Here is a 24,874-nt window from a genome sequence, read left to right as displayed (position 1 = left end):
GAAGTTGTACAAATATTAAGACACACCCTCTGGTGTTGATTAATATACATGTAAAGTATAAAGTATGAAATAACAAGAATGTGTCCTCAGTACACGAATGCCCCACTCGCACTATCATTTTCTATGTTCAGTGGACCGTGAAATTGGGGTAAAATCTCTAATTTGGCATTAAAATTAGAAAGATCATATCATAGGGAACATGTGTACCAAGTTTGAAGTCGATTGGACTTCAACTTCATCAAAAACTACCTCGACCAAAAACTTTAACCTGAAGCGGGACAGACGGACGAACGAACGAACGGACGGACGGACGAACGAACGGACGGACGGACGAACGAACGGACGCACAGACCAGAAAACATAATGCCCCTCTACTATCGTAGGTGGGGCATAATAAAAACGAATTTCTAGATATAGGCAGACAGGCAGAAAAACAATTCACCATAGGGCGACCTGCCACTAGGCGGAGCCCTAATTATCAACAATTTATGATTCACATACTAGTGAAGGTGAAAAGAACTTAATCTATAGATCAACTTTTTGTAGCAGATAGTATATCTGATGTAGTTAAATCATTTGACAAAGTACTATGCTCAAACTTGTGCAAGGGGTCATCTTAAAGTTGCAGTGAGGAAAGATCTTTTTCTTCTTTATTGCTCTTTGTTGAAGGCCTTATTGTGACTTTGAAATGAAGAACAAAAATAACAGCACTGTTTCAGTTATTTTTGTTGGATTTTTTTTGGCTGTGAATGAAATGATTTGTGTGATAGATGGATATCCCTAATCCTTTGTTTTTCTATCAATTAATATTTTGTTACCAATGTTATTGTTTTTGTAATTACTTGAATAACATAATAGATCTTTTATATTTTCTAAGCGAGCTTTCTTGCATAACTTTAGATATTCAACTCTATTATACAGTTCCTGCCTAAAAACATTGTAATATATATAAACTATCTGAAAATTATTTCAAAAAATGTTTCATGTTTTATTAATAACATATTTTTAAATAGACAGTGAGCATTTCTATGGGAACCAATTGTGTTACAAGCTCCCCAATGACCTGTTTCTGGACTGTCTTCTATTCTCAGTGTATGATATATCAAAAGATTTGTTTACATATACATGTAATAAGCAACATTATACTACAATACAGAGCACCTGGACACTATGATTGACACCCTACATAACCTTTAATTCACATCCAATCAACTGATACATGTATCAGAAATAAATGACAACCATCCAGTTATCTGTACTGTTTTCTACTGTGCAGTACTGTAACTGCTACTAGATGCTGGGTTTATGTTATTTTATATTCAGGACAGGGTCTAGTTTACAGTTACATAATTTTAGGATAGACATATAAGTCTTTAAATAACTAATGCATACAACTAAAAACATGAAATACATTAGTTTTATGTTCATCATATTTTCTTTCATATATTTCATGTTATAAAATTCATCCTTTCTTTTTGCAAGATAGTTCATTCAGCATTAATATATATATTTTGTTCATATACCATACATAAGATAACAAATTTAGAACGTTGTTGGTCGCAAAATAAATTTCTGTATAAAACTCTCATCCACTATCAATGTAGCATGTGAATTATCTCCAAGCGTTTTGTAAGTAGCATAAAACAATCTCAATCAACAATTTTTTATGTCCTTTAATTCATTCCTCATAGTCCGTATCCTTTATGTTGCTGGTTTGAGAACTTGAGATGACACTACCTGAATTCTCACCATCTATGGTAGGAAAACACCTTCTGTCAATGTCTATCAATTGTAGTTGTTGGCATGATATGTCTCCTAACATAGCTCCTCTTTTGCTATTATTTCTCTTTGAAGCCTACAATAAGTTGATATATGGAATAATTTCAATAAGTCATTCCTCCTAGATTAAAAACAAACATGTTTAAATCAATGTCGGAGATTTGTCTCATTGGCAATCATATCACATCTTCTTATTCATATAAATGATACAAATATCCTCTTTTGACACATGGTATATTAGTATGCCTGACCTCTGACATGTTTTAATATCTTCATTTCTAATTGTAGTTCAAAAAACAGAAGTTATAAGAATAAGCATTATGAGTAAACAAGAATGGCATTTTGTCGTACTTAGTAAGTATCTGACAGATACGAAAAGTGCTCACACATTACAACTCATTATTCTCTAACTGATGATCAAATATGAAATCAAGCTGGAAGTACTGGAAAATATGTGACAATTTCTTTTAGCCTATTTTACATTTTGAAAGTTTCAAGGAATCAGTAAACTGGAAGGTGTGTGAGAAATAAAAAAAAAAATGCAACCATTATAATTACAACTTCTCACTGATCAAAATTGAAATTATTCTGAGGAGGAGTATAGAAGAAGAGTGTGATGAAATTTGTTTTGATATTGGAAAATTTAAAGTATTGGTTTACAGGAAGAAGTGTTTGGGAGCTAAAATAACACAGTACAATTCATCACTTTCAAGCTAATGAACCAATATTTAGTCATTCTGTTCAGTAGTACCACAGAAAATTATAATGAAAATATTAGTTGGAGAACAGACAAAAACAAAAGGAAAGAGAATGCGATAAATTTACCTGTTAACTTCTTCCTCCAAAGATTCTCTGGCTTCCTGTCTGGTTAACTCACATATCTCTGACATAGAGTACTAAAATAAATTAAAAGTAAAAATGTTCTGGTAAACTCACATATTTCTGACATTGAATACTAAAATAAATTGAGAGTTATATAATAAGATACAAACTATGTGGTCAATAAGCCATGTCATAAGATTATAATTTGGTACACAAAATGAAACACGCAGTAGTTAGTGGACATAAAATTTATTTCAAAAGGCATACAATCTTGCATGGTATCCCAATTTATTTTTTTTTACATTTAAAGAAATCTTGGATATATGGTAATTTATAATATATATCATTGAATATTAATTTCATAAACATTATTGTTTTTTAAATTTGTAATTTCAAAAGTTTACTCTACTAAAAATATACCCTTCATACTTAAGTACAATGTAAAAAGTAGCAACAAAAATTTCAATTGAGTAAAATTGAAAGTGGGGTCCCCTTATCTATAGGAGCCAAGTTTGGATGCATTTTTATCAGATATATAAGCATAATATACTTTTGTGAGAAAACCTTCAATTACTTTTACGTGTCTTTGAAACTGTTGCTGAAAAATACAGATTCTAGTCATAATAGTGGCATACCAGGTTATCAAAGGCATAGCATATGTCATCGAAGCCCTATCTTACCTTCACTAAGCTTGCCTGCCTCCTGAAGTACACTGAACCTTCTTCATCTTCGTGTAGTGGATGGAGATTTATCAATGATCCACATCCACTGTCCTGATTCCGTGGATCTTTGCTGTTCCACGGTAAGATGTCTATCTCAATAACATAATCTTGTGTCATTACACCCTGCATAATAGAATCAATTATAAAAAGTATGTTTAAAGATTATTATAAAAGGCACAACTGTAATGTAACATAAACAGTTGGTGAACATTTTCTACAGTCATGAGCTTGTCTTTCATAAAAGATGTAATAGAATTGATCTCTAGATGCCTCAAACAAACCAAAACTTTCAGAATTGCTATTTGCCTATCATCTAAAAAAATACTTTTTGGAGAAGAACAAACATAAACCAAAATCATCTCATCTATACTCAGATTCAACATATCAGAAAGTATTAGCTTGTTGCTATCCAGAATAATCAAGCAATATTTACACACGTCTCTAACATCAGATGTATTTGCCACTGGACATTGATTATCTATCAATCAATAAACCTACCTTACATAGTTTTACTCAACCTATAACTCCTATGGGTAAACACAAATATGAAGAGCTAATATAAATGATCAAAATACTTTTAATTCATTTACTTTTATTAATAACCCTCACGAATATGTTATTCCATCTTGTTTTCTTTTTGTTTCCCTTTTTTGTTGTTTATCTAATTTGTAGTAAGTAAAAATGAATAAACAATGATAAACTATTGATGTGTCTTTCAAATTTCCATCCTATTTAATCGAATTTTTATAAAAACTTACACAATTAAACTGAGCTACACCATCTTTATCACACCAACAATATCTATGACTTCTGAAAATATGTGGCTTCATCCTCTCTGTCATGTCTGTCTCGTCAAGGTTAACACTGAAAATTTATGGAACGATACATTTATTTCTCTTAATTGTAATCACAGTGACAAAGTCATCATATTTTGCCAACTTTTCAAAATGCCCATGGGGGTTTTGCGTGTAAGATGGCTGCCATAGTCCTAATAAACCTTCAAGGGGGCCTACAAATACATTTAAATGTAGTTTTTTGGCTTCTTCATACTTTTATTAGCCTAATGTCATTGTAAAATTAATTGTTTTGTTTAAAATTGTTGACAAAATTGCTCTTTCAAAATTTCAATTTGGGAGCCTCCATGGGGGAAATCCCCCGCAAATAGTGACAGTTGGCAGGTATGAATTATTCCTACTAGTTTTATTTTTACATTTTACACAGACAATACATATATATTTTCTTTTCTGTGTCAACATTTATACTACATGTAAATATTACAATTATAATTCTGGCAACTTATTTTAAAGATACAAATGAATATAAGGTATGCAAAGGTGTATATTAAAGTCAGAAAAAGTTAAGAGAACTAGAACAGATTAACTATAGCGTATAATGTCATAAATGTATGAGATTTAGAATAATAATAGGAAAAAATATTATTTATAGACTACTAATTTGCATGGATTTTTTTGGATTAAAATGAACCACCAATAAAAATTTAATAAATGCCCAAATGAGTTAAATATCAAACTTTTGTGGATGGCTGTACAGTGAGATGTATTACTGTTAAGGTCTTTATCTTTTGGTAACACATTACCTTGCATCATAAGAACACTGCTTGATAATTTCCTCCTCAGAACATTTTGGGTCTACAACAGGAACAAACTTTATTCTATAACGATGTTTCTTTACTGGAGGCTTGTACCGGGACATCAAATCATCAAGGCTACCCATTACATGATCTTGCTGAAAGTATCAATATCAGAAAATTATTGTTCTAAAACTATAGCTATGTATGAAAGGTGTCTGTCAAAAGAATTACCAGGAACATAAAGCAGTATGAACTGAGATATTGATGAAGCATGTGAACCCTGGTACTGCTAATCACTATAAAAATATATATACAAACAATGTAATTAAATCTTTAAATTCTACAGCTAAGGTCCAAAATAATAAAACTTACTTGATAAGTTGTAAGCTGCAGACCTCTAACCATTCCACTATCCACAATTCCCAGGTAAACTTTTCCACCTTTACCTGTGTTTAACATAGCATTCAATGCCCTACAAATACAACATTTTATTGAAGTATTTTATTTAAGGAATGACTAATATTTTTTCTGTCTATGAAGAAATAACATAAAAAATTTGGTGCACACTGAATAACGCGCTTAACTTTTTTTGGGACAAAGCTGAGAAATGTATAATATCTTAACAGATATAATAGAACTTTGGTCTTTAAATAAGAGTGAGATTTCCAAAATCATGCCATGGAAAAATATGGTATGTACATGCAAAATGTCATGAATCTTCAAGTTCTGTGGATGGTTAATACAAAAAACAAACCTAGAAACAGCCCTTCTTGATGCCTTTTCCTTGGTGGATTCCTGTGTCCAGGGAGGTAACTCTTCAACTGCCAAGTTTCTGTGACCTTTAAACTCATTAAACATATCTTCTTCAAATGGTACTTCTGAATTTCTTATGTAATAGTGATGAACTTTCAACTTTGTACCAGCCATCTTGAATTCTGTAATGTTACATGTATGTAAAAAAAAATAGACTGAAAATATTTTATGTTCAAGATGTTCTGAAATATTTTGCAACATATCAAGCATATTTGTTTACACTTTTTACGTAATAGTTCATACAATAGAAGTATTCAATAATTTTTGTTAATCATTTAAATGTTTATTGGTAAAGATGAGGCAAACTTTACTCATGTCAGTTTATCACTCTGGTCACCTACATTTTTGGACATTAGATATAAATGTACTTATTTTTTTTACATAAATAAGGCCGTTAGTTTTCTCGTTTGAATTGTTTTACAGTGTCTTATCGGGGCCTTTTATAGCTGACTATGCGATATGGGCTTTGCTCATTGTTGAAGGCTGTACGGTGACCTATAGTTGTTAATGTCTGTGTCATTTTGGTCTTTTGTGGATAGTTGTCTCATTGGCAATCATACCACATCTTCTTTTTTATATTGTCAAGTTGAGCCACTGGTGCAAGGTTCCTATAGACTTTTTATATGTCGTCTACATGATGACAGATGACTTGTATACATAATGTAGGTGACCAGAGTGATAGACTGACATGAGTTATCTATTTTTATTACCATTAGCATAAAATTGGTAAAAATTTTACCGTGATTCGTCAAAATGTCCTTCTCATGATACGTCAAGAGTCTCAATTAATTATTGTTAGTGTCATTTTTGGAAAAGATTTTATGTGAGGTTCAAAAATAGGCGACTTTTTTATCCTCTAACAATGTCTAAAAGAAAGTGTACATTTGATCGTCATGCACCAAAAATTACCATTAACGTCATTTGGCAATAATTTTTACCGTTTTTTATCATTAAGATACAAAATTTACCTAAATTCATGTGCCATTACTACCTAGTTTTAATAAATATAGCGTACATTGCAGTCTTCAATGTATACAATAATGGAATGTAACCATGGCAAAGACACATTACAGCTTTTACATTAATGCTAGCAAGACAAATCTTTGTTTGGCTTGCTTGCTTTGTTTGTATCAATGTTTGCTCAAGCATGGCAATTAAGATAGGCGGGGCTTCAGCTTGTATACACCATACTTAAATTTTATTGGACGTTATGTTTGAGGTTAAGGACACTAAATTTTAAAACATCACGACAAATATTCTCACATGTTTCCTTACCTGTAAATATACAATACAGGCAGGATTCTATATCGTCAAAATCATCTCCCCATTACACCAGTTCATTTTCACAATTGTAGAAATGGAAGCAAAAAATTTATTTTTTTCGAAGATATGCATTTTCATCATCCAATTTAAAAGTTAGTAAAAAAAATAGCTATTCGAACACACCTACTCTGATTTTGTGATTCATTAGATAGGTATTTTATTTGACCCATATACATGTATTTCATCTTTTAGTACTGGGATTTTTTTATGTTATAAAGTCAACCCATAGCTTTGCTATATAAAAAAGATAGAATATGAAGCAATATGATGTATCAAATACTCTTGATTTGTACGTTTTCAAGACAAAATGCTCATCTAAAACACACCCTAACATAAAAAGGTGCACTCGATTTTCTCTTTTCGATACCCACTTTTTGGATTTTTTTCTCGAGTCACATAAAGGAAGGGTAGACACGGAAATAACTGAACTTATATATTGATTATTGTTCTCAGTCCGTGGTAATTTTTTTAAAAAGGGAGGTTATGCATTTTCTTTATCCAACTTGATAGATACCCATATCGTTGAGTTAATATTTAATTGTTCTGCTTAACAATGCAATAGATAAATTGAAAACTTATGCAAATGGTTTTTTTTTTAAATAAAACACTTCGTATTTGAGAAGAAAATTGTTATTTTTTTAGTTTTATTAGTTTTCGCCTGAATATTTGGTCAATGAAAGAAAAATATAAGCCCCGCCTATCTTAATTGCCATGCTTGAGCAAACATTGATACAAACAAAGCAAGCAAGCCAAACAAAGGTTTGTCTTACTAGCAATAATGTAAAAGCTGTAACATTATTGTTACATTCAACTTTAATCAGTTCCTTAACCAACCCAGCATTCAAGCAACTATTCTCCAATGTAACAATATTTTGTTCATCATTTTTACATTTCCATTACACCGTAGGCAGTACATGATATTATTTTCATGAGAAGGGACACAGGCACTTGTTTCGAAGGTCGACTATCCATTTATGAACAAGTGGCAGTGCCGGTATCCGGTCGTTCCGGCCCCAAACAGATCCGGCCCAAAGTCAATCCGGCCCAAAGTCGATCCGGCCCAAGTCGATCCGGCCCACGTCGATTCGGCCCCATAATAAATATGAAATAACTATATTGATTTTGGAGGAATTTGTGACACATTTTAACAGTTTAAATGGAATTTGCAAAAAGTGTCCGATGATGGATGACAAAATTAACAGGTAAGTGAAGTATTGGAGTACCAGTTAAAGAACTATTTTAAATCGATACGAAAATGAGTGTTATTGTTGACTGAATTGCAGGTTCAACATATTTTGAAATATGAAGTTATTTTCCGTGATAACTTTAACTTTGAATGTCATGGCGATTTTATTTTTTGTTAATTCATACACAGAATATCTAAATAAATATTTACAGTCCACTGAAACCTATAAAATTTAACTATCATAATGACTTGATTAATCAAATCATTAGTCTATAACTGGTTTGTTTATTCAACAGTTGTCTGATGATTGTGAACTAAGGTGATGCCACTTGTAATCACTTAATTAAATCAAATCCTGATTAATTAAAGTTATGTAATCAACAAGGTCTTTATAGATTGATCTTCTGGTTCAGGTTGGTGTATATAATAATAATAAATTGTATTTTTTTCAGGTTACATCACAGGCTTCTATAACACTTGTTTTTGTTTTTTGGTTTTTTTTGTTGTAATATCAACAAGGTCTTTATAGTTTGATATTTTGTTTGGTGTATATAATAATACCTTTTACATTATAATAAAAATCATAAACATTTATGAATTACATTAATATATATCTTTATTTTCATTCCTTATCAAAATATTTTTTATTGGGGCCGGATCGACTTTCCATATGGGCTGGATCGACTTGGGCCGGATCGACGTGGGGCCGGATCGACCCGAAAGCGCAGTGCCTGCGAGAACGGGATGTGAAAAAAATAGTTCTGTTCAATTGAAAATTAGAATAATGTTTATTCAACATTAAAATTTTTTAAAAATCCTGTTTCAAACTTTCAGTGTTTATTCTATTTGAACATTGTTGAAGTTGAAAACAAGTTTTTCTCACACAAAAATTATATGTCCCTCTCCACAGCTTTCATGAGGCTATCATATCAACCTGTTTTAACCAGTTCTTAATTCGTATCTCATGAAGACGACCTTTGAAATGCATACCATGAGATATAATGCTGCAGAGTAGATTTGTGGAAAAGTCAGAATAGCATAAAATAATGACAAAAAAAAAGTCTGGGAAAACTAAAACCGGAAGTCGCTGAGCCGGTCTAAATTCTAACCCAATACCGGATATTGAAATGTGGCAAAAATGTAAACAAAATCTCCTATCTAACATGTCTAATATTGCAGGATACAGCAAAGACTCCTTGACCCGCGTAGAAATGAAAAACTACTGAAAGAGCATGTATGAATAAGTAAAAACTGTTGGATTGTGATGGACTGATGCATTATATTTACGAATCAATTCCAGCTGTCCATTCTATGCATATACATGTACAGTTTTAAAATTATGTATAATTTTGATGGATATGTAACAGTATAAATTATACTGTTATATATCCAATAGATTAAAATTTTTAGTCTTGTAACCTCCTTTTATCAATAGTCATTTCAGTCATTTAAGGTTCATCTGTTTCTGCTTTGGAAATGTTGGAAGAGGGTGGTAATTTATAATATCCTTTACCTCAGGCGTCAAATGGTCATTTTCAGCTACCGTAGTGTCAAATTGGTTAAAATTTTACAGTCATTTGTTAAAATATCCTTATCGTGATTTTTCAGAGGTCTCAAATAGTTATCATTACCATCATTTTTGGAAAAAATATAATGTGATTCGTCAAAATCAGTCGATTTTTTTATCGTCCAAAAGAAAGCGTACATTTTATAGTCATGCACCAAAAATTACTGTTAACATCATTTGGCAACAATTTTTACTGTTATTCGTCATGAAGGTACTCCCATTACCTTCCTCTTGAAATGGTAGTTACATACATGTAGAGGACATTGTTGTCTGTTTTGTCTTGTAGTCATGATTAAACACTGATAATAATAAAGAGTTATTATTCTGCACTTACATGGGCACTGTGATTAGTGCAATAAAGTTATTTATTTGCAGAATCCATCAACTGTCATGACTGTGATACTTTGGGGTAGACAGTACAATTAATTGCAGCTTAGGCCATTTATCTATTTAGTGCTGTTAGTTAAGGTTCGTAATTGGGGTACATTCTTGACGATTAATGGTAAAAAGTCTTCCCAAATGACTTGAACAGTAATTTTAAACCTTCATTAAGACAAAATGTACAGTTTTTACGTGTTCTACGGGACAAGTAAAAAATTTATTGATTTTATTGAATCCTGTAACATATAAATTCTTTCCAAAAATAAACGGTAAAGGATAGTTATTTGAAACCTCTCAGCAATTGTAGGCCACCATATGCCATTGGGCAATGAGAAAAATCCATACCTTATAGGCGGCTATATACATGAGAAACAATCAGCATAATTAAAAACAAAAAAGTTAGCAACAAAATTATGATGAACATGAACCAATTATTCTACAGGTTTAAAGTTTATGTATTAATTTACCAAGACCATACACATATGATCAGACCATATGAGTTTATACGCATACGTGTATGGTTCAAATAATCGTATGGTCCAGAACATACAATGTATATGCAGAATGCACAGAAGTATAAATTATAAACTGTAAGCTTTTTGAATGATATATATATATGAATCTATTATATTTATGTAATTTAACATCATTGTATTTTATGATATCATTCTTTATTTTGTAGACACCATGGGAAAGAAAAGGAGGCCCCCTATGAGAGTCCTAGAGGATGTAGTCGAACCTAGAGCTAAAATTGTAAAAACTTCGCTGTGTTCCTGTACATTTATAAAACTAGCTTTAAAAACATTATGTTTAGTTATATTTTATTACACATTTTCCATTGGATTGACATTCTACAACCAGAGATTTATTCATGTAAGTTCTTTTAAAAAACAACACTCTATACAGAACCTTTAACAAACATGACAAAGATCCTTAAAATACTAGGTGTATTCTGGCATTTGACTTGGAGTTACAGTCATGACAGTTGCTGATGGAAAAATATGATTTATATTAACATGTTTACCTGGCATAGCCTTTTATCGTGTTTATGTAAATGTTTCATTTCCTATCGTTAATTATCCGTTTTTAGATGGTGAAGTTCCCTTGTCACCATCTTATGGTGTTTATATATCTCAACTTGTACGATTCGCTCGTGTATGTAACAATGTCTTAGATTTTAACGAGAGAAATTTATGTATTACTGAAAAATTATTACACCAGGGTTTTCGATATCACAAACTAGTCAAAACATTTACTAAATTTTATCATTGGTATAAAGACATCATTCGTAAATATAGCTCAACATGCAGACTTCTAATACGTTCAGGTATTTCACATCCAATTTTTTATGGTAATATTCTTTATAAAGCACAAAGGTGTCAGTATTCACCTCAGAAACTTACAAAACCTTTGAATAGACTTATTAAGAAGGGATATAATTACGATACTGTTGTCAAGTCATTAAAGATTGCATATTTTGGCGTTAATATTGAGTCACTGATAAGGTCTTTGCATCGGAACTAAACACATTTATTCTAAAAACAGTTGTTGGCATGACACAGGTTATGTTCTTCTCATATATGTTATGGTGGTATGATACTAAACCCCTAACGGGACGGATTGTGCCTGATGTTCATATGATGAAATCATAATCTTTCAGTCAGTTTAATTGAAGTCTGGAGCTGGCATGTCAGTTAACTGCTAGTAGTCTGTTGTTATTTATGTATTATTGTCATTTTGTTTATTTTCTTTGGTTACATCTTCTGACATCAGACTCGGATTTCTCTTGAACTGAATTTTAATGTGCGTATTGTTATGCGTTTACTTTACTACATTGGTTAGAGGTATAGGGGGAGGGTTGAGATCTCACAAAGATGTTTAACCCCGCCGCATTTTTGCGCCTGTCCCAAGTCAGGAGCCTCTGGCCTTTGTTAGTCTTGTATTATTTTAATTTTAGTTTCTTGTGTACAATTTGGAAATTAGTATGGCGTTCATTATCACTGGACTAGTATATATTTGTTTAGGGGCCAGCTGAAGGACGCCTCCGGGTGCGGGAATTTCTCGCTACATTGAAGACCTGCTGGTGACCCTCTGCTGTTTTTTATTTGGTCGGGTTGTTGTCTCTTTGACACATTCCCCATTTCCATTCTCAATTTTATATAATGTGTGTCGAAGAAAAAGAGAACCACAAGTTTAAAGATATTTTTTTAAAAGGATAAAGTCAAAGGTGATCTGTTATTGATAGCCCTTTGATATCTTGAAGGCAGAGAGAATATTTTTTTATATAAAAATTCACAATATTTGCGAGAATATATGATGCAGGGAATGTATTAAAAGTTGCCTTCTCATTTATATCAGTAAAAAATGATATTGCAACTCACACTTGATCTTTTTCAATACATATACTAGTATGCAGACAACATGATAATCTGTAGATATTCTTAGGCACTTGAAATTTGGCTCTGTTTATTCCTACAAATTTTTATACTCAAGATATTTTATGGTAAAAAATGTAATTATTTGATCTTCATGTATTATATGCTTGTAAAATGTATATTTCAGCATTTCAAAATTCCATTATCGTTAACAATGGCCCATCTAGTCATCAAATTCATACTGGCAGGATTATGTAGATGTTTAATACAAATGTGCACCAGTAAAGAGAGAGTCACTTTACCTTGGGACATGAATGTCAAGAAAGTTGCTCCTACAGGTATTCATCACATTTTCAAAATTTATTCATCTCAATCTGCATTCAAAATGTATATATTATTGTTTTAGAAAAAGATTTCAAATTTCTAAGTTACAGAACTTTGTTTGAAAATAATATTCCTGAAAGAAAGGGAAAAAAAGTTGTTGATACACAAGTTCCATATATTCCCCCTATCTTGGAACACCACCCTGAGGTATAGTATAAAGAGAAACATATCACACACTGTATATACCTATTAAGAAAACTCTGTTTCTGGTTGTATATGTTTAATACAGTAGTCAAATTTCACTTAGCATGGCTGAACACCAGATATTGTTGTTGATCCAAATAGATTGTTCACGGCTAAAGTAGTATAAATGGTAGAAATTCAGTATGCAGTCTGTTGGTGTAGGCTTACAGCATTTAATTAATGTACATAATTGCACAATCGTTAATTGATACCAGTGTATATATTTCTGTTGATAATAGGGTTTTTGTATTTTACAGGTATTGCCAGTATTCTGGATATAGCATTATCAAATTGGAGTTTTGAGTTTATAACTGTATCATTGTAAGTATACATCTCCAATTAAGTTGAGCACCTTATATTAGGATAGGAAACTGAAAGAGAATCTTTATGCATTGCCATATATATAAAATGATATGTTGCATTAAACTTAATAGAAGTAATATAACTCACATACATTCTAAAATGAAGACATGGCAAGTTTACAAATGCCAGTCAGTAGTATGGACACTGAGAAACATCAGCAATGCCAGAAAAGAAAACTAGGCAATTATAAACTCATGGGATTTGAGGTCGTCATTTATATGCCTTGTGAAAACCTAACTAAAAAAATATCTTTAGTTTTGTGAACATGTTTTAAATATCAGAATTCTAAAAGACTATGTTTTAATCAATTATAGTACATGTTAATTGTAATATGATTTTTTTCTGATGGGTAAAAGCTTTTTTAAGTATAAATTATTTAAAGTAAGTAAAACATCAGATCTGAGTAGAAATAGATAAAAACAAATGATTTTATGACTTTTATGTAAATACAGATAATTTATGCATATTTATTTATAGATATACAATGACCAAGTCAACAGCTGTAGTATTTATACTAGGATTTTCTTTGTGTTTTAGACTAGAAAAACCAGTAGGTATTTGTATTCATTAGGTAAATCTTGCTTTTTTTGTGAAATGATTTTCAGGTGGCCTGTTATAAGATAGCAGCATATACTAATTCTTTGCTGAATAATAACTGTTATGAGTTTGTTTACATTTTAATACATAATATGTGGTCCTTGAGAGGTCTTATTCGTTTTTCATTGATTCAATTTTACCAAGTTTATCTTCATTTTTTACTGTAATTTGAAACACATATAACCTACACAAACACCAATTTAATATGGAATCATATAATATAAGAACAGTTTATTGATCTTTTAGACAAAATACTGTCAAAGAAAGACAACAGGTCAGGATATATCCAAGTATCTTAAAATCTCTGTGAATGCAATCTGTATTGAGCTGTTATACTATGAAATCTCCTGAATCACTAAAAATGTTGGCATGTTTAGATGTTTATAACAAAAGAACACAGAAAAAAATTACAATTGAAACTCTTAATCTAGTTAACAGTTAATATAAAAAAGAAGATGTGGTATGATTGCCAATGAGACAACTATCCACAAAAGACCAAAATGACACAGTCATTAACAACTATAGGTCACCGTACAGCGTTCAACAATGAGCAAAGCCCATACCGCATATAGTCAGCTATAAAAGGCCCCGATAAGTTAACCCCATTGTGTTTCAGCACCTGATGTTAAACATTTGTATTTAGCCTCAATTATCACTAAAACGAATGTTACATAATGTAAAATTTCAAATTATTTCAATGACAATACCATGTCAGCCTGTAATACTTGTGGACATAAACAAATGTAGATTTTGTTCTTTTTCAGAGATGGTCGTTAATATTTGTAGTATTATTTATAGCTGGTGGTCTGTTTATGTTCACTTTCCAATCAACACAATTTCAACTAGAGGGGTTCCTAATGGTTTTTGCTGCCTCCATTTTGTCTGGTCTCAGATGGACATTGGCACAAATAGTCACACAAAAACACGAAATAGGTAACAGACATTTTAATATAAGGTTTATTCAAACACTTCATTGGCTAATCACACATAGAAAAAGATAAAAAAAAAAAAAAAAATATGTACATTGACAATATCAATAAGTATCCTCATTCCTGATTAAGGTTAAAAGTTAAAAAAAAAAATAGTCTTTCATTATATGTACAACTTATTATAGTTTTCTATGACTTAAAGACATGAGTATTTTTGAGGTATGAATGCCAAAGAGTCTACAGTTCATCAAAATCCAAACAATGTGTATTTATGCAACCATAAGCCACCAACAATGAGCAAAACCAATACTGCACAGCCAGCCACAAAAGGATGATACATGACGAAATAGGAAACTTCTCAAATGAGAAAACCCATGAGTGATTTATAATATAACAATACAAAAAACAAACATGACAAATGTAATCAACCAGTTTACTACAGGTCCCAAACCTGGGACATGCACCCAAAAATGCAGGCTAGTGAGTATCCATCCCTGTCTTTACCTGCACATGTTATTTTTAGCAACAATATTACACATAAAGGTTCAAAACTGTATTGGTTTAATACATTTATTGTTTAAAGTAGTTCTAGGAATATGAGTTTTCAAATATAAGAATGTTTATATATATATGATTGTACTATATTTTTAGGTTTAAGCAATCCATTAGACATGATGTTCCATATACAGCCATGGATGATTGTTGGCTTGTTACCTTTATCTATAGCATTTGAAGGTTTGTGTTTTTATGTTGGAAATTTTGATTGTATTTTAGAATGTTCATTGTCATTTTTATAAAATTCTACATTATGAACTCCAATATATGACAATATAATGTCTTGTCATAAAACATCTAGAGAAAGTTCTTTAATTAGTTTACTTTTTATGCCCCACCTACAATGGTAGAAGGACATTATGTTTCTGGTCTGCTCATCCGTCTGTTCGTCCGTCTGTTTGTTCGTGCGTTCATTCGTCTGTCCATCCTTTCGTTTGTCCGTCTGTCCCAATTCAGGTTAAAGTTTTTGGTCAAAGTAGTTTTTGATGAAGCTGAAGTCCAATCAACTTGAAACTTATTACACATGTTCCTTATGATATGATCTATTTAATTTTAGAGCCAAATTAGACTTTTGACCCCAATTTCATGGTCCACTGAATATAGAAAATGAAAGTGGGAGTTTCAGGTTAAAGTTTTTGGTCAAGGTAGTTTTTGATGAAGCTGAAGTCCAATCAACTTGAAACTTAGTACACATGTTCCCTATGGTATGCTCTTTCTAATTTTAATGCCAAATTAGATTTTTTACCCAATTTCATGGTCCATTGAACATGGAAAATGATAGTGTGAGTGGGGCATCCGTGTACTTTGGACACATTCTTGTTATTTTCAAATTTAGTGACATAATGTGACCTCATAGTTTTTTCTTCACAATAAAAATTTTTAAAATACATATATGCCTGGCACTTAAATTGCACTTATTTTGCCAAAAAAATTAGCGGAAATCTTACAAGTCTTCTTAGAGACTATACAATTTATATTTTTTCTGATTCAACATATGTAAACATATTTTTCATTGTCTTCTGCTTTTATTTATCCTAGCTTATGACTGTCAGGGCCTCTTGTAAATATAAACAGCTTTTGTTTTACAGGAGAGTTACTAAGTGCAAAGGCAGATTTCTTTAGGTATTCAGATGTTTCTCTTGTGCTGAGAAATGCAGGATTAGTATTACTTGGAGCAGTTTTAGCCTTTTTCCTAGAATTCAGTGAATTTTTATTGTTAGCAAACACATCAAGTTTAACACTGTCTATAGCAGGAATATTTAAAGTAAGTGTAGATTATATCAAGTCAAGGATAAAAGTTCATATGTATTGTAAAGGATATGCATTACAGTTTACAGGTTTTTTTTCCTTTCTTAAAGAAGATAAACTTTTGAATTTGTATTTAATAAATTCTCTTGAATTTCTCTGACAGGACATGGAAAATAAATGTGACATGAATGGCATAGGCGAATCCAGGGGGGAAATTTGGTTGTTTATATTGGTATCACTGAAGCATGACTTTTTGGTTGTTTATATTGGTATCACTGAAGCATGACTTGGAGCAATAAATGGGATTCCAAGTTAAAGTTTTCATTTTCTCTAAGACATCAAATGGGGACACAGGCATTATTACAATACAATTTACATAACAGTACAGCAAAATGAAATGAATTATGAACTAGTAACATTGCTAAAATCTAGAAGACAATGCAGTATGATTGCCAATGAGATAACTCTTCTGAAGGCAAAATAGCTAGGTCACTGTATGGCAAGCTTCAAAAGGCACTGAAATGAAAAATGCAAACAATTCAAAAGAGAAAATTAACTGACTGATATATTTAGAAGAACAATAAGCGAAAAAAAACAAACAGGTTAATTTAGTATAGAGAATATACTTAATTAACCATGTTTATGATAATTGATGTATAGGAAATAAGAATAGCTAGTTTATTTTGGTTATTCATATGTGATGAATACACTTAACATTTTCTAATTATTTTCTTTTTCAGGAAATTTGTACATTGTATTTAGCAGCCACTGTGAATGGTGATAAAATGTCATTTTTAAATGGCCTTGGTCTTGTGGCTTGTTTAGCAGGGATCACATTACATGTTATTCTTAAAGCTGTTTATAGTAAGTACATTGTACAGGTATAAAATAGTTGTATGTCTTTACCTATTCCTTGTATCTGGACAATGTAATGTTCATTGTTGTTGGTTTTCATAAGTCTATTTTCTTGGAGTAGTTGATTTTTCTGTTTCTTGAAGTAGTTGATTTTTCTGTTTCTTGAAGTAGTTGATTTTTCTGTTTCTTGGAGTAGTTGATTTTTCTGTTTCTTGGAGTAGTTGATTTTTCTGTTTCTTGGAGTAGTTGATTTTTCTGTTTCTTGAAGTAGTTGATTTTTCTGTTTCTTGGAGTAGTTGATTTTTCTGTTTCTTGAAGTAGTTGATTTTTCTGTTTCTTGAAGTAGTTGATTTTTCTGTTTCTTGGAGTAGTTGATTTTTCTGTTTCTTGGAGTAGTTGATTTTTCTGTTTCTTGGAGTAGTTGATTTTTCTGTTTCTTGAAGTAGTTGATTTTTCTGTTTCTTGGAGTAGTTGTTTCTTGGAGTAGTTGATTTTTCTGTTTCTTGAAGTAGTTGATTTTTCTGTTTCTTGAAGTAGTTGATTTTTCTGTTTCTTGAAGTAGTTGATTTTTCTGTTTCTTGGAGTAGTTGATTTTTCTGTTTCTTGGAGTAGTTGATTTTTCTGTTTCTTGAAGTAGTTGATTTTTCTGTTTCTTGGAGTAGTTGTTTCTTGGAGTAGTTGATTTTTCTGTTTCTTGAAGTAGTTGATTTTTCTGTTTCTTGAAGTAGTTGATTTTTCTGTTTCTTGGAGTAGTTGATTTTTCTGTTTCTTGGAGTAGTTGATTTTTCTGTTTCTTCGAGTAGTTGATTTTTCTGTTTCTTGGAGTAGTTGATTTTTCTGTTTCTTGAAGTAGTTGATTTTTCTGTTTCTTGGAGTAGTTGATTTTTCTGTTTCTTGGAGTAGTTGATTTTTCTGTTTCTTGGAGTAGTTGATTTTTCTGTTTCTTGAAGTAGTTGATTTTTCTGTTTCTTCGAGTAGTTGATTTTTCTGTTTCTTGGAGTAGTTGATTTTTCTGTTTCTTGAAGTAGTTGATTTTTCTGTTTCTTGGAGTAGTTGTTTCTTGGAGTAGTCGATTTTTCTGTTTCTTGAAGTAGTTGATTTTTCTGTTTCTTGGAGTAGTTGATTTTTCTGTTTCTTGGAGTAGTTGATTTTTCTGTTTCTTGGAGTAGTTGATTTTTCTGTTTCTTGAAGTAGTTGATTTTTCTGTTTCTTGGAGTAGTTGATTTTTCTGTTTCTTGGAGTAGTTGATTTTTCTGTTTCTTGGAGTAGTTGATTTTTCTGTTTCTTGGAGTAGTTGATTTTTCTGTTTCTTGAAGTAGTTGATTTTTCTGTTTCTTGGAGTAGTTGATTTTTCTGTTTCTTGGAGTAGTTGATTTTTCTGTTTCTTGGAGTAGTTGATTTTTCTGTTTCTTGAAGTAGTTGATTTTTCTGTTTCTTGGAGTAGTTGTTTCTTGGAGTAGTTGATTTTTCTGTTTCTTGAAGTAGTTGATTTTTCTGTTTCTTGGAGTAGTTGATTTTTCTGTTTCTTGGAGTAGTTGATTTTTCTGTTTCTTGGAGTAGTTGATTTTTCTGTTTCTTCGAGTAGTTGATTTTTCTGTTTCTTGGAGTAGTTGATTTTTCTGTTTCTTGAAGTAGTTGATTTTTCTGTTTCTTGGAGTAGTTGTTTCTTGGAGTAGTCGATTTTTCTGTTTCTTGAAGTAGTTGATTTTTCTGTTTCTTGGAGTAGTTGATTTTTCTGTTTCTTGGAGTAGTTGATTTTTCTGTTTCTTGGAGTAGTTGATTTTTCTGTTTCTTGAAGTAGTTGATTTTTCTGTTTCTTGGAATAGTTGATTTTTCTGTGTTACTGTCTCATATATGTGGTTTTCAATATTTTTTATACAAGATTAAAGCACACTTCATCAAAAGTAAAAAGTTTAAAAATCAATTCCATGTAACTTCTTTTTTGAGGTTGATCAAAATTACATTGGATTTAAAAACTATAAATATTGTAGATATACAATCTTAAATCTAAACAAATGCTGATGCTGCATTTTATTTTGAATAATTAAATTATGTCATTTTTTTGCAAAACAATACACTTAAACTTACAAAATACTGTGAAAGTACTTTAATTCGTGGGTATCAATTTTCGTGGTTTGAGAAATATTTACATGTTCGTGGGTTTTTAAATTCATGGATTTTAGTTTTCTAAAAAAAATTTGGAAAATTGAAGCTTTAGAAACGAAGGTTACAAATTGTCTTGATTGAGGAAAATTGCAAAGTAAACATTGACCCGGTAAAATGGTAAATCGTAGTGACAACACTAATTAACCCTAGATAAAGTGATCAACAGATTTAAGACCATCAAAGGTGTTAATTAGGCCATAAACATGTCACCTAAAGAAAACAGTACACAAAAACAAATGCTATAAACGTATCTTAATGTAAAATAATTCTTATCAAAATTAAGCTCAGCATAAAATTATTATTTCCGATATGTACGAGAATTTTGAGGATATAAAATGAACACGGAAATCTGACTTTCATCGATCAAAAATATTTTTATGAGAATTAAAAGATCAAAAGTTGTACAGTTAATGTTCTGAAAGATTAAATGGGTATACTCCTTCATGGAGTTGTAGTTCATAGCGCGTTTGCCCTATGACTACTATATAGCATTTTCAGATTTGGCGTTATTCAATATATTCTCTAGATCATATCAGTAGTCAAACCTACATGGGATCTTTCCATGTCTTGATTTGGACAATGTTTGTTTTATTTCGTTGGACACTTTAATTCGTGGATAACGTCATCCACGAAAACCACGAAAATTGGTACCCCACGAATAAAAGTACTTTCACAGTACACTAAAAGTACTTCTCTGGACACTGTATAATGTGTGTAGAATATTTGTATTATGGTATATGTATTTATGAATATACTTCTTATATTTGTACAACAAATATCTGTTATCAGAATCATATTTTAGATATACTAACAAACAACCATCAACAAATAGCAAAACTCAAATTACATATTGAATAGATATAACACTTTGTAAATTAGTGCATAAGCTATGTATTCTTAGGGTTATAGCTCTGTAGTATCCACAGTACATATACAAAAGAAGATGTGGTATGATTGCCAATGAGACAACTCTCCACAAGAGACCAAATGACACAAAAATTAACAACTATATGTTAATGTACAACCTTCAACGATGAGCAAAGTCCATACCACATTGTCGGCTATAAAATGTATAATTATTTTCATCTGTTGTTTTAAACTTTTATTTCATTATTGTTACAGGAAAAACAGACACTAAAGAAATGTCACATGACTTGGAAATGTTAATACGGAACGGAGAAGCTAATGTAGACTCTGATGATGAAATAGATGTTTTTAATGCACGTACAGACAGATAGCACATGTTAACTGATTATTTTTATTTAATATTGTCTAAAATTATTGCAATTTGAGGTGCTATATGTTGTAAATTTAGTCTCAAATTGTAAATCTTTCAACAGTTATCAAAATTAACATGTTAAGATTACATTCTTTTTGTCATAACTGGAGTATTTGTCCACACAAGAGTTGTTTCCCTTATAACTGGAGTATTTGTCCACACAAGAGTTGTTTCCCTTAGGGTTTCCTCAATTTCAAAAGAATTTCAAGAGATATGTCCATTATACACCCACTTTCTGTAAAATGATTCCCCATTTTATTTCTGGTCACACAGTTTAACCACTTGCACTTGGTTATACATAGTCATTTCTTTATTTGCTGCACAAACATGTAAAAATAATTTTACTTTTACAAAGTTCAATGCACAACTCATAAGTTATTTGAGCGTTTATGGCAAATAAAGTATTTTTTCTGATAAACAAAGACATTAACTTTAACATACAGAACAACTAGCCCTTATTTTTTCATTGATTTCCCATAGTTACAAGAATTGTTTCTAACTTTATTAACTCCTGATGCCATTATATACAGTAATTTCGGGCCCTTTATAGCGTGTTGTTCTGTGTGAGCCAAGGCTCCGTGTTGAAGCCGTACATTGACCTATAGTGGTTTACTTTTTTAAAATTGTTATTTGGATGGAGAGTTGTCTCATTGGCACTCACACCACATCTTCCTATATCTATGTATTAGTAAATTTTTTCTATGTGTACAAACTGTTCACAAAAAGGAAAACATTTGGCAATTAATTTATGTGTAAAAAAAATATATAATATAAACAATAAGCATGGTAAAAACTTTTTAAAATTGATCACAAAAAGGAAAAAATACTTTCACATGTAATGTCACAAAATCCTTTTATAAATTAATTGCAATTGTTTCCTATCTTAATTGTTGTAGGACAATTTGAACGATAGCAAAACTTGCTAAAATGAGTGAAAATCTCAAATTAATTTAGTGTCTAGTTTAGTGGTCTTTTGTGTTGGATAGGTTTTATATTGAAAACAAATAATTATTGGGCTATAAGATAAAGGAGTAGGTCCGGTAAGGGCCGATTTAGACCTCACATTTCAGGTTCATCTAACGAAAGATTTTTGGACACTTTTTAAACACTTAAGTATCGATTTCAATTGATTCGATTAGTTTTTGTGAAAGATTTTAACTGATTTAGTCATTGCGATTCAAGCTTAAATATGAAAAATCTATCAAATATGCAAAAAAACATCCCTTTTCAAATGGTTTTTGTCAAAAATGAAAGTGGCCGCATCCGTGTTCATCCTCAACCTTTATATATGTTATGTATTATCATCAAATACAACTTATATTTCAATAATGAACATGAATGCGGCCACTTTCATTTAAGATGGAAACCATCTAAAATTATTTAAAATGCTGAAATTGTGAAGATTTCAGTAATATAGCATGACTTAATGCTGCTAGTTCCCAATATATGTGCATTGTTTTGTCAAAAACAGCCCATATGTATGTAGCAGAAGCATTATACTTTCCAATAAATAACTTAAAAATTGCATTTTCACAATTTTGTAAAACTGCTATATTTTGAGGCCAAAAAGTGGTCTTACTGAACCTACTCCTTTTGTAATATACTTGTGTAAAGATGTAGTTAAAGGATTATGCATAATTCTTGTATGTTAAGGGAAGAGGCATATGATTGAATAAATGGTTAAATATTGTAGACAACATTCCACTGAATGAGTCCTAATTTTAGGTGAATATGACATTGTGCAATGACAATAATTATGTATGCATCTTTGATAGGTGTTAAAAGAACCAATATCATTAAATATTTCATTTATTCAGCTCATTGTTTGTTACTGTAAGTTATTAATAATATTTGTACTTATATTTTTTGTTGTTTCATTGTATATTTTGTCTTGTCTAGTCCACCTATCATGTATAAGAAAATTGTCAAGGTTGTTGTTTATGCATGGTCTTGAAAGCCTTGCTCTTTTAGTAAAACTTTTCTGCTATTAGCAGGATTAGCAGATCTTAATCCTTGTAGACCTACTTGTATCTTAAACTTTCTCTGTTATTGCAAAGTTGAATGTACTTAAAATAAGAGGAACACATCTGCTAGAGTTTTTTTGCATAAAATAAAGTTTTGACCAACTAGATAAGATGAAAAATCCCTTTGAAAATTTTGTTAATCTGTGACAACCCTTTCCTTTTGATATCCAGTTGTATATCTATAGGTAGAAAAACCTCCATATTGAAACATGATGTCATGTCAATAAGATTAAAACATTCCTGTCATGATCAAAATTCTTTTCTAAAAAAGTATAAATTCAGATTTCTAAAACTTCCAATTATGAAGACTCATTTCTGATATGGTGCAGATACTGGTAGTAAATCAAACATTTCAATTTATGTACTTATAAATCTTGTGATAAACCAGATGTGTTATTTACATGCGGTATTTGTAAAGTACAAAGATCTGTAAGGTTTCACTGTATAATTCACAGATGATAGAGTGATAGGTGAGCCACATATGATAGAGTGATAGGTGATCCACATATGATAGAGTGATAGGTGATCCACAAATGATAGAGTGGTAGGTGAGCCACAGATAATAGAGTGGTAGGTGATCCACAAATGATAGAGTGATAGGTGAGCCACATATGATAGAGTGATAGGTGATCCACAAATGATAGAGTGATAGGTGGGCCACAGATGATAGAGTGGTAGGTGAGCCACATATGAATTGGTGGATACTGTTGATTCAGTTATTTTTGTGGTTACCAATTTTCATGGATTTAGGAAAACTTGCATTTTTCTTGGATCTTTGATTTGATGGTTTTGCCAAAGTCATCATACATTCCTATACAAAATAAGTTATTCCTTTTACATTGGAATTTGTGGTTCCTAGGCTATCATGAAATCCAAGATAATTGGTATCCAACAGATAATGAAGTAGGCTATTTATACTGCAACTAATTGTGTTTATTTCCTAAATATAGTAACACAGCTTTAGTTTGTGCAATGTCAATTTTCTCATGGATCACTTTTTCTACAATCAGAGAGAGGTTCATTCAGGGATGATACTAAGTTTGAAATTAAATTTACAATCTAGATAGCTATCAATGTATTAATTTAAGTTGCAGTATAGAAACGATATTAGGTAAATGTCTGAAAAATGTAAACTTTTTTGTATTCAGCACAAAACTTGGGCAATTTCTCAGTCTCATACAAAAAAGTTTATATTTTTAGACATTGACCTTATATTGTATATTTATTACTTTTCATGATATTGCACAAAACAATAAGAACTTTTCATAATCTTTTTTTAAATCATTATCTTTTTATAGTCTTTTTCAATGTCTCTAATCTCCTTGATTTTTTTTAATTTTATTGATGTAGATTGTGATTTATAAATATGCTTCAGGTGCCTTGGGATCAAGTAGTCATAATTCTCTAACTTTCACAAAATTTCATTAATTTATTGTGATATGCATTGCATGATACTATTATTGTTATAATAAACTATTGTTGAATATTATTTTGGTGTTTAATTCTAGAATTATAACTAGTATACAGGAATCAATTTGCAGAAAACAACCTTTGTGGTCTCTGGGTAGTATGTTCTCTCTCCTCAAGATACTCAAGTAAATGAGGTCATGGGTTCATTCCCGATAAGATTTAAACAAAAACTTAAAAAATTGTATTTGCAGCTTTTACTTATAGCATGCACCATTTATGAGTAACAGTGAAAATCCATTGGCTCAGAATCAGAATGTGTTTT

At 31.1% G+C, this 24,874-nt stretch overlaps 2 protein-coding genes across 6 annotated transcripts; one reads left to right on the top strand and one right to left on the bottom strand.

Annotated features, from left to right (window-relative positions):
• Positions 1–1,402: 1,402 nt before the first annotated feature.
• Positions 1,403–9,350, bottom strand: LOC139523223 (schlafen-like protein 2). 3 transcript variants are annotated; one of them, XM_071317066.1, is made up of 8 exons: positions 9,227–9,350; positions 5,669–5,849; positions 5,287–5,386; positions 4,921–5,069; positions 4,082–4,187; positions 3,282–3,446; positions 2,605–2,675; positions 1,403–1,855 (listed from the first exon to the last, which is right to left on the bottom strand). In XM_071317066.1, the coding sequence occupies exons 2-8, from the start codon at positions 5,839–5,841 to the stop codon at positions 1,816–1,818; spliced, it is 804 nt and encodes a 267-aa protein (XP_071173167.1). In that variant the 5' UTR covers positions 5,842–5,849; positions 9,227–9,350; the 3' UTR covers positions 1,403–1,815. The 3 variants fall into 3 exon arrangements, with proteins under 3 accessions (XP_071173167.1, XP_071173169.1, XP_071173168.1); XM_071317068.1 differs by having other exon boundaries at positions 9,120–9,330; XM_071317067.1 differs by having other exon boundaries at positions 9,171–9,330.
• Positions 9,343–24,628, top strand: LOC139523221 (solute carrier family 35 member C2-like). Of its 3 annotated transcripts, none has more exons than XM_071317063.1 (10): positions 9,343–9,470; positions 10,867–11,057; positions 12,747–12,897; positions 13,384–13,447; positions 13,967–14,039; positions 14,851–15,019; positions 15,667–15,750; positions 16,659–16,834; positions 17,559–17,682; positions 20,962–24,628. In XM_071317063.1, the coding sequence occupies exons 2-10, from the start codon at positions 10,872–10,874 to the stop codon at positions 21,075–21,077; spliced, it is 1,143 nt and encodes a 380-aa protein (XP_071173164.1). In that variant the 5' UTR covers positions 9,343–9,470; positions 10,867–10,871; the 3' UTR covers positions 21,078–24,628. The 3 variants fall into 3 exon arrangements, with proteins under 3 accessions (XP_071173164.1, XP_071173165.1, XP_071173166.1); XM_071317064.1 differs by having other exon boundaries at positions 9,343–9,480; XM_071317065.1 differs by having other exon boundaries at positions 9,465–9,559.
• Positions 24,629–24,874: the final 246 nt, after the last annotated feature.

The sequence above is a fragment of the Mytilus edulis genome, chromosome 5 (assembly GCF_963676685.1).
Source record: "Mytilus edulis chromosome 5, xbMytEdul2.2, whole genome shotgun sequence".
NCBI classification, from domain to species: domain Eukaryota; kingdom Metazoa; phylum Mollusca; class Bivalvia; order Mytilida; family Mytilidae; genus Mytilus; species Mytilus edulis.
The sequence above is the reverse complement of the archived record's forward strand: the minus strand, read 5'-3'. Positions and strand labels throughout refer to the sequence as shown.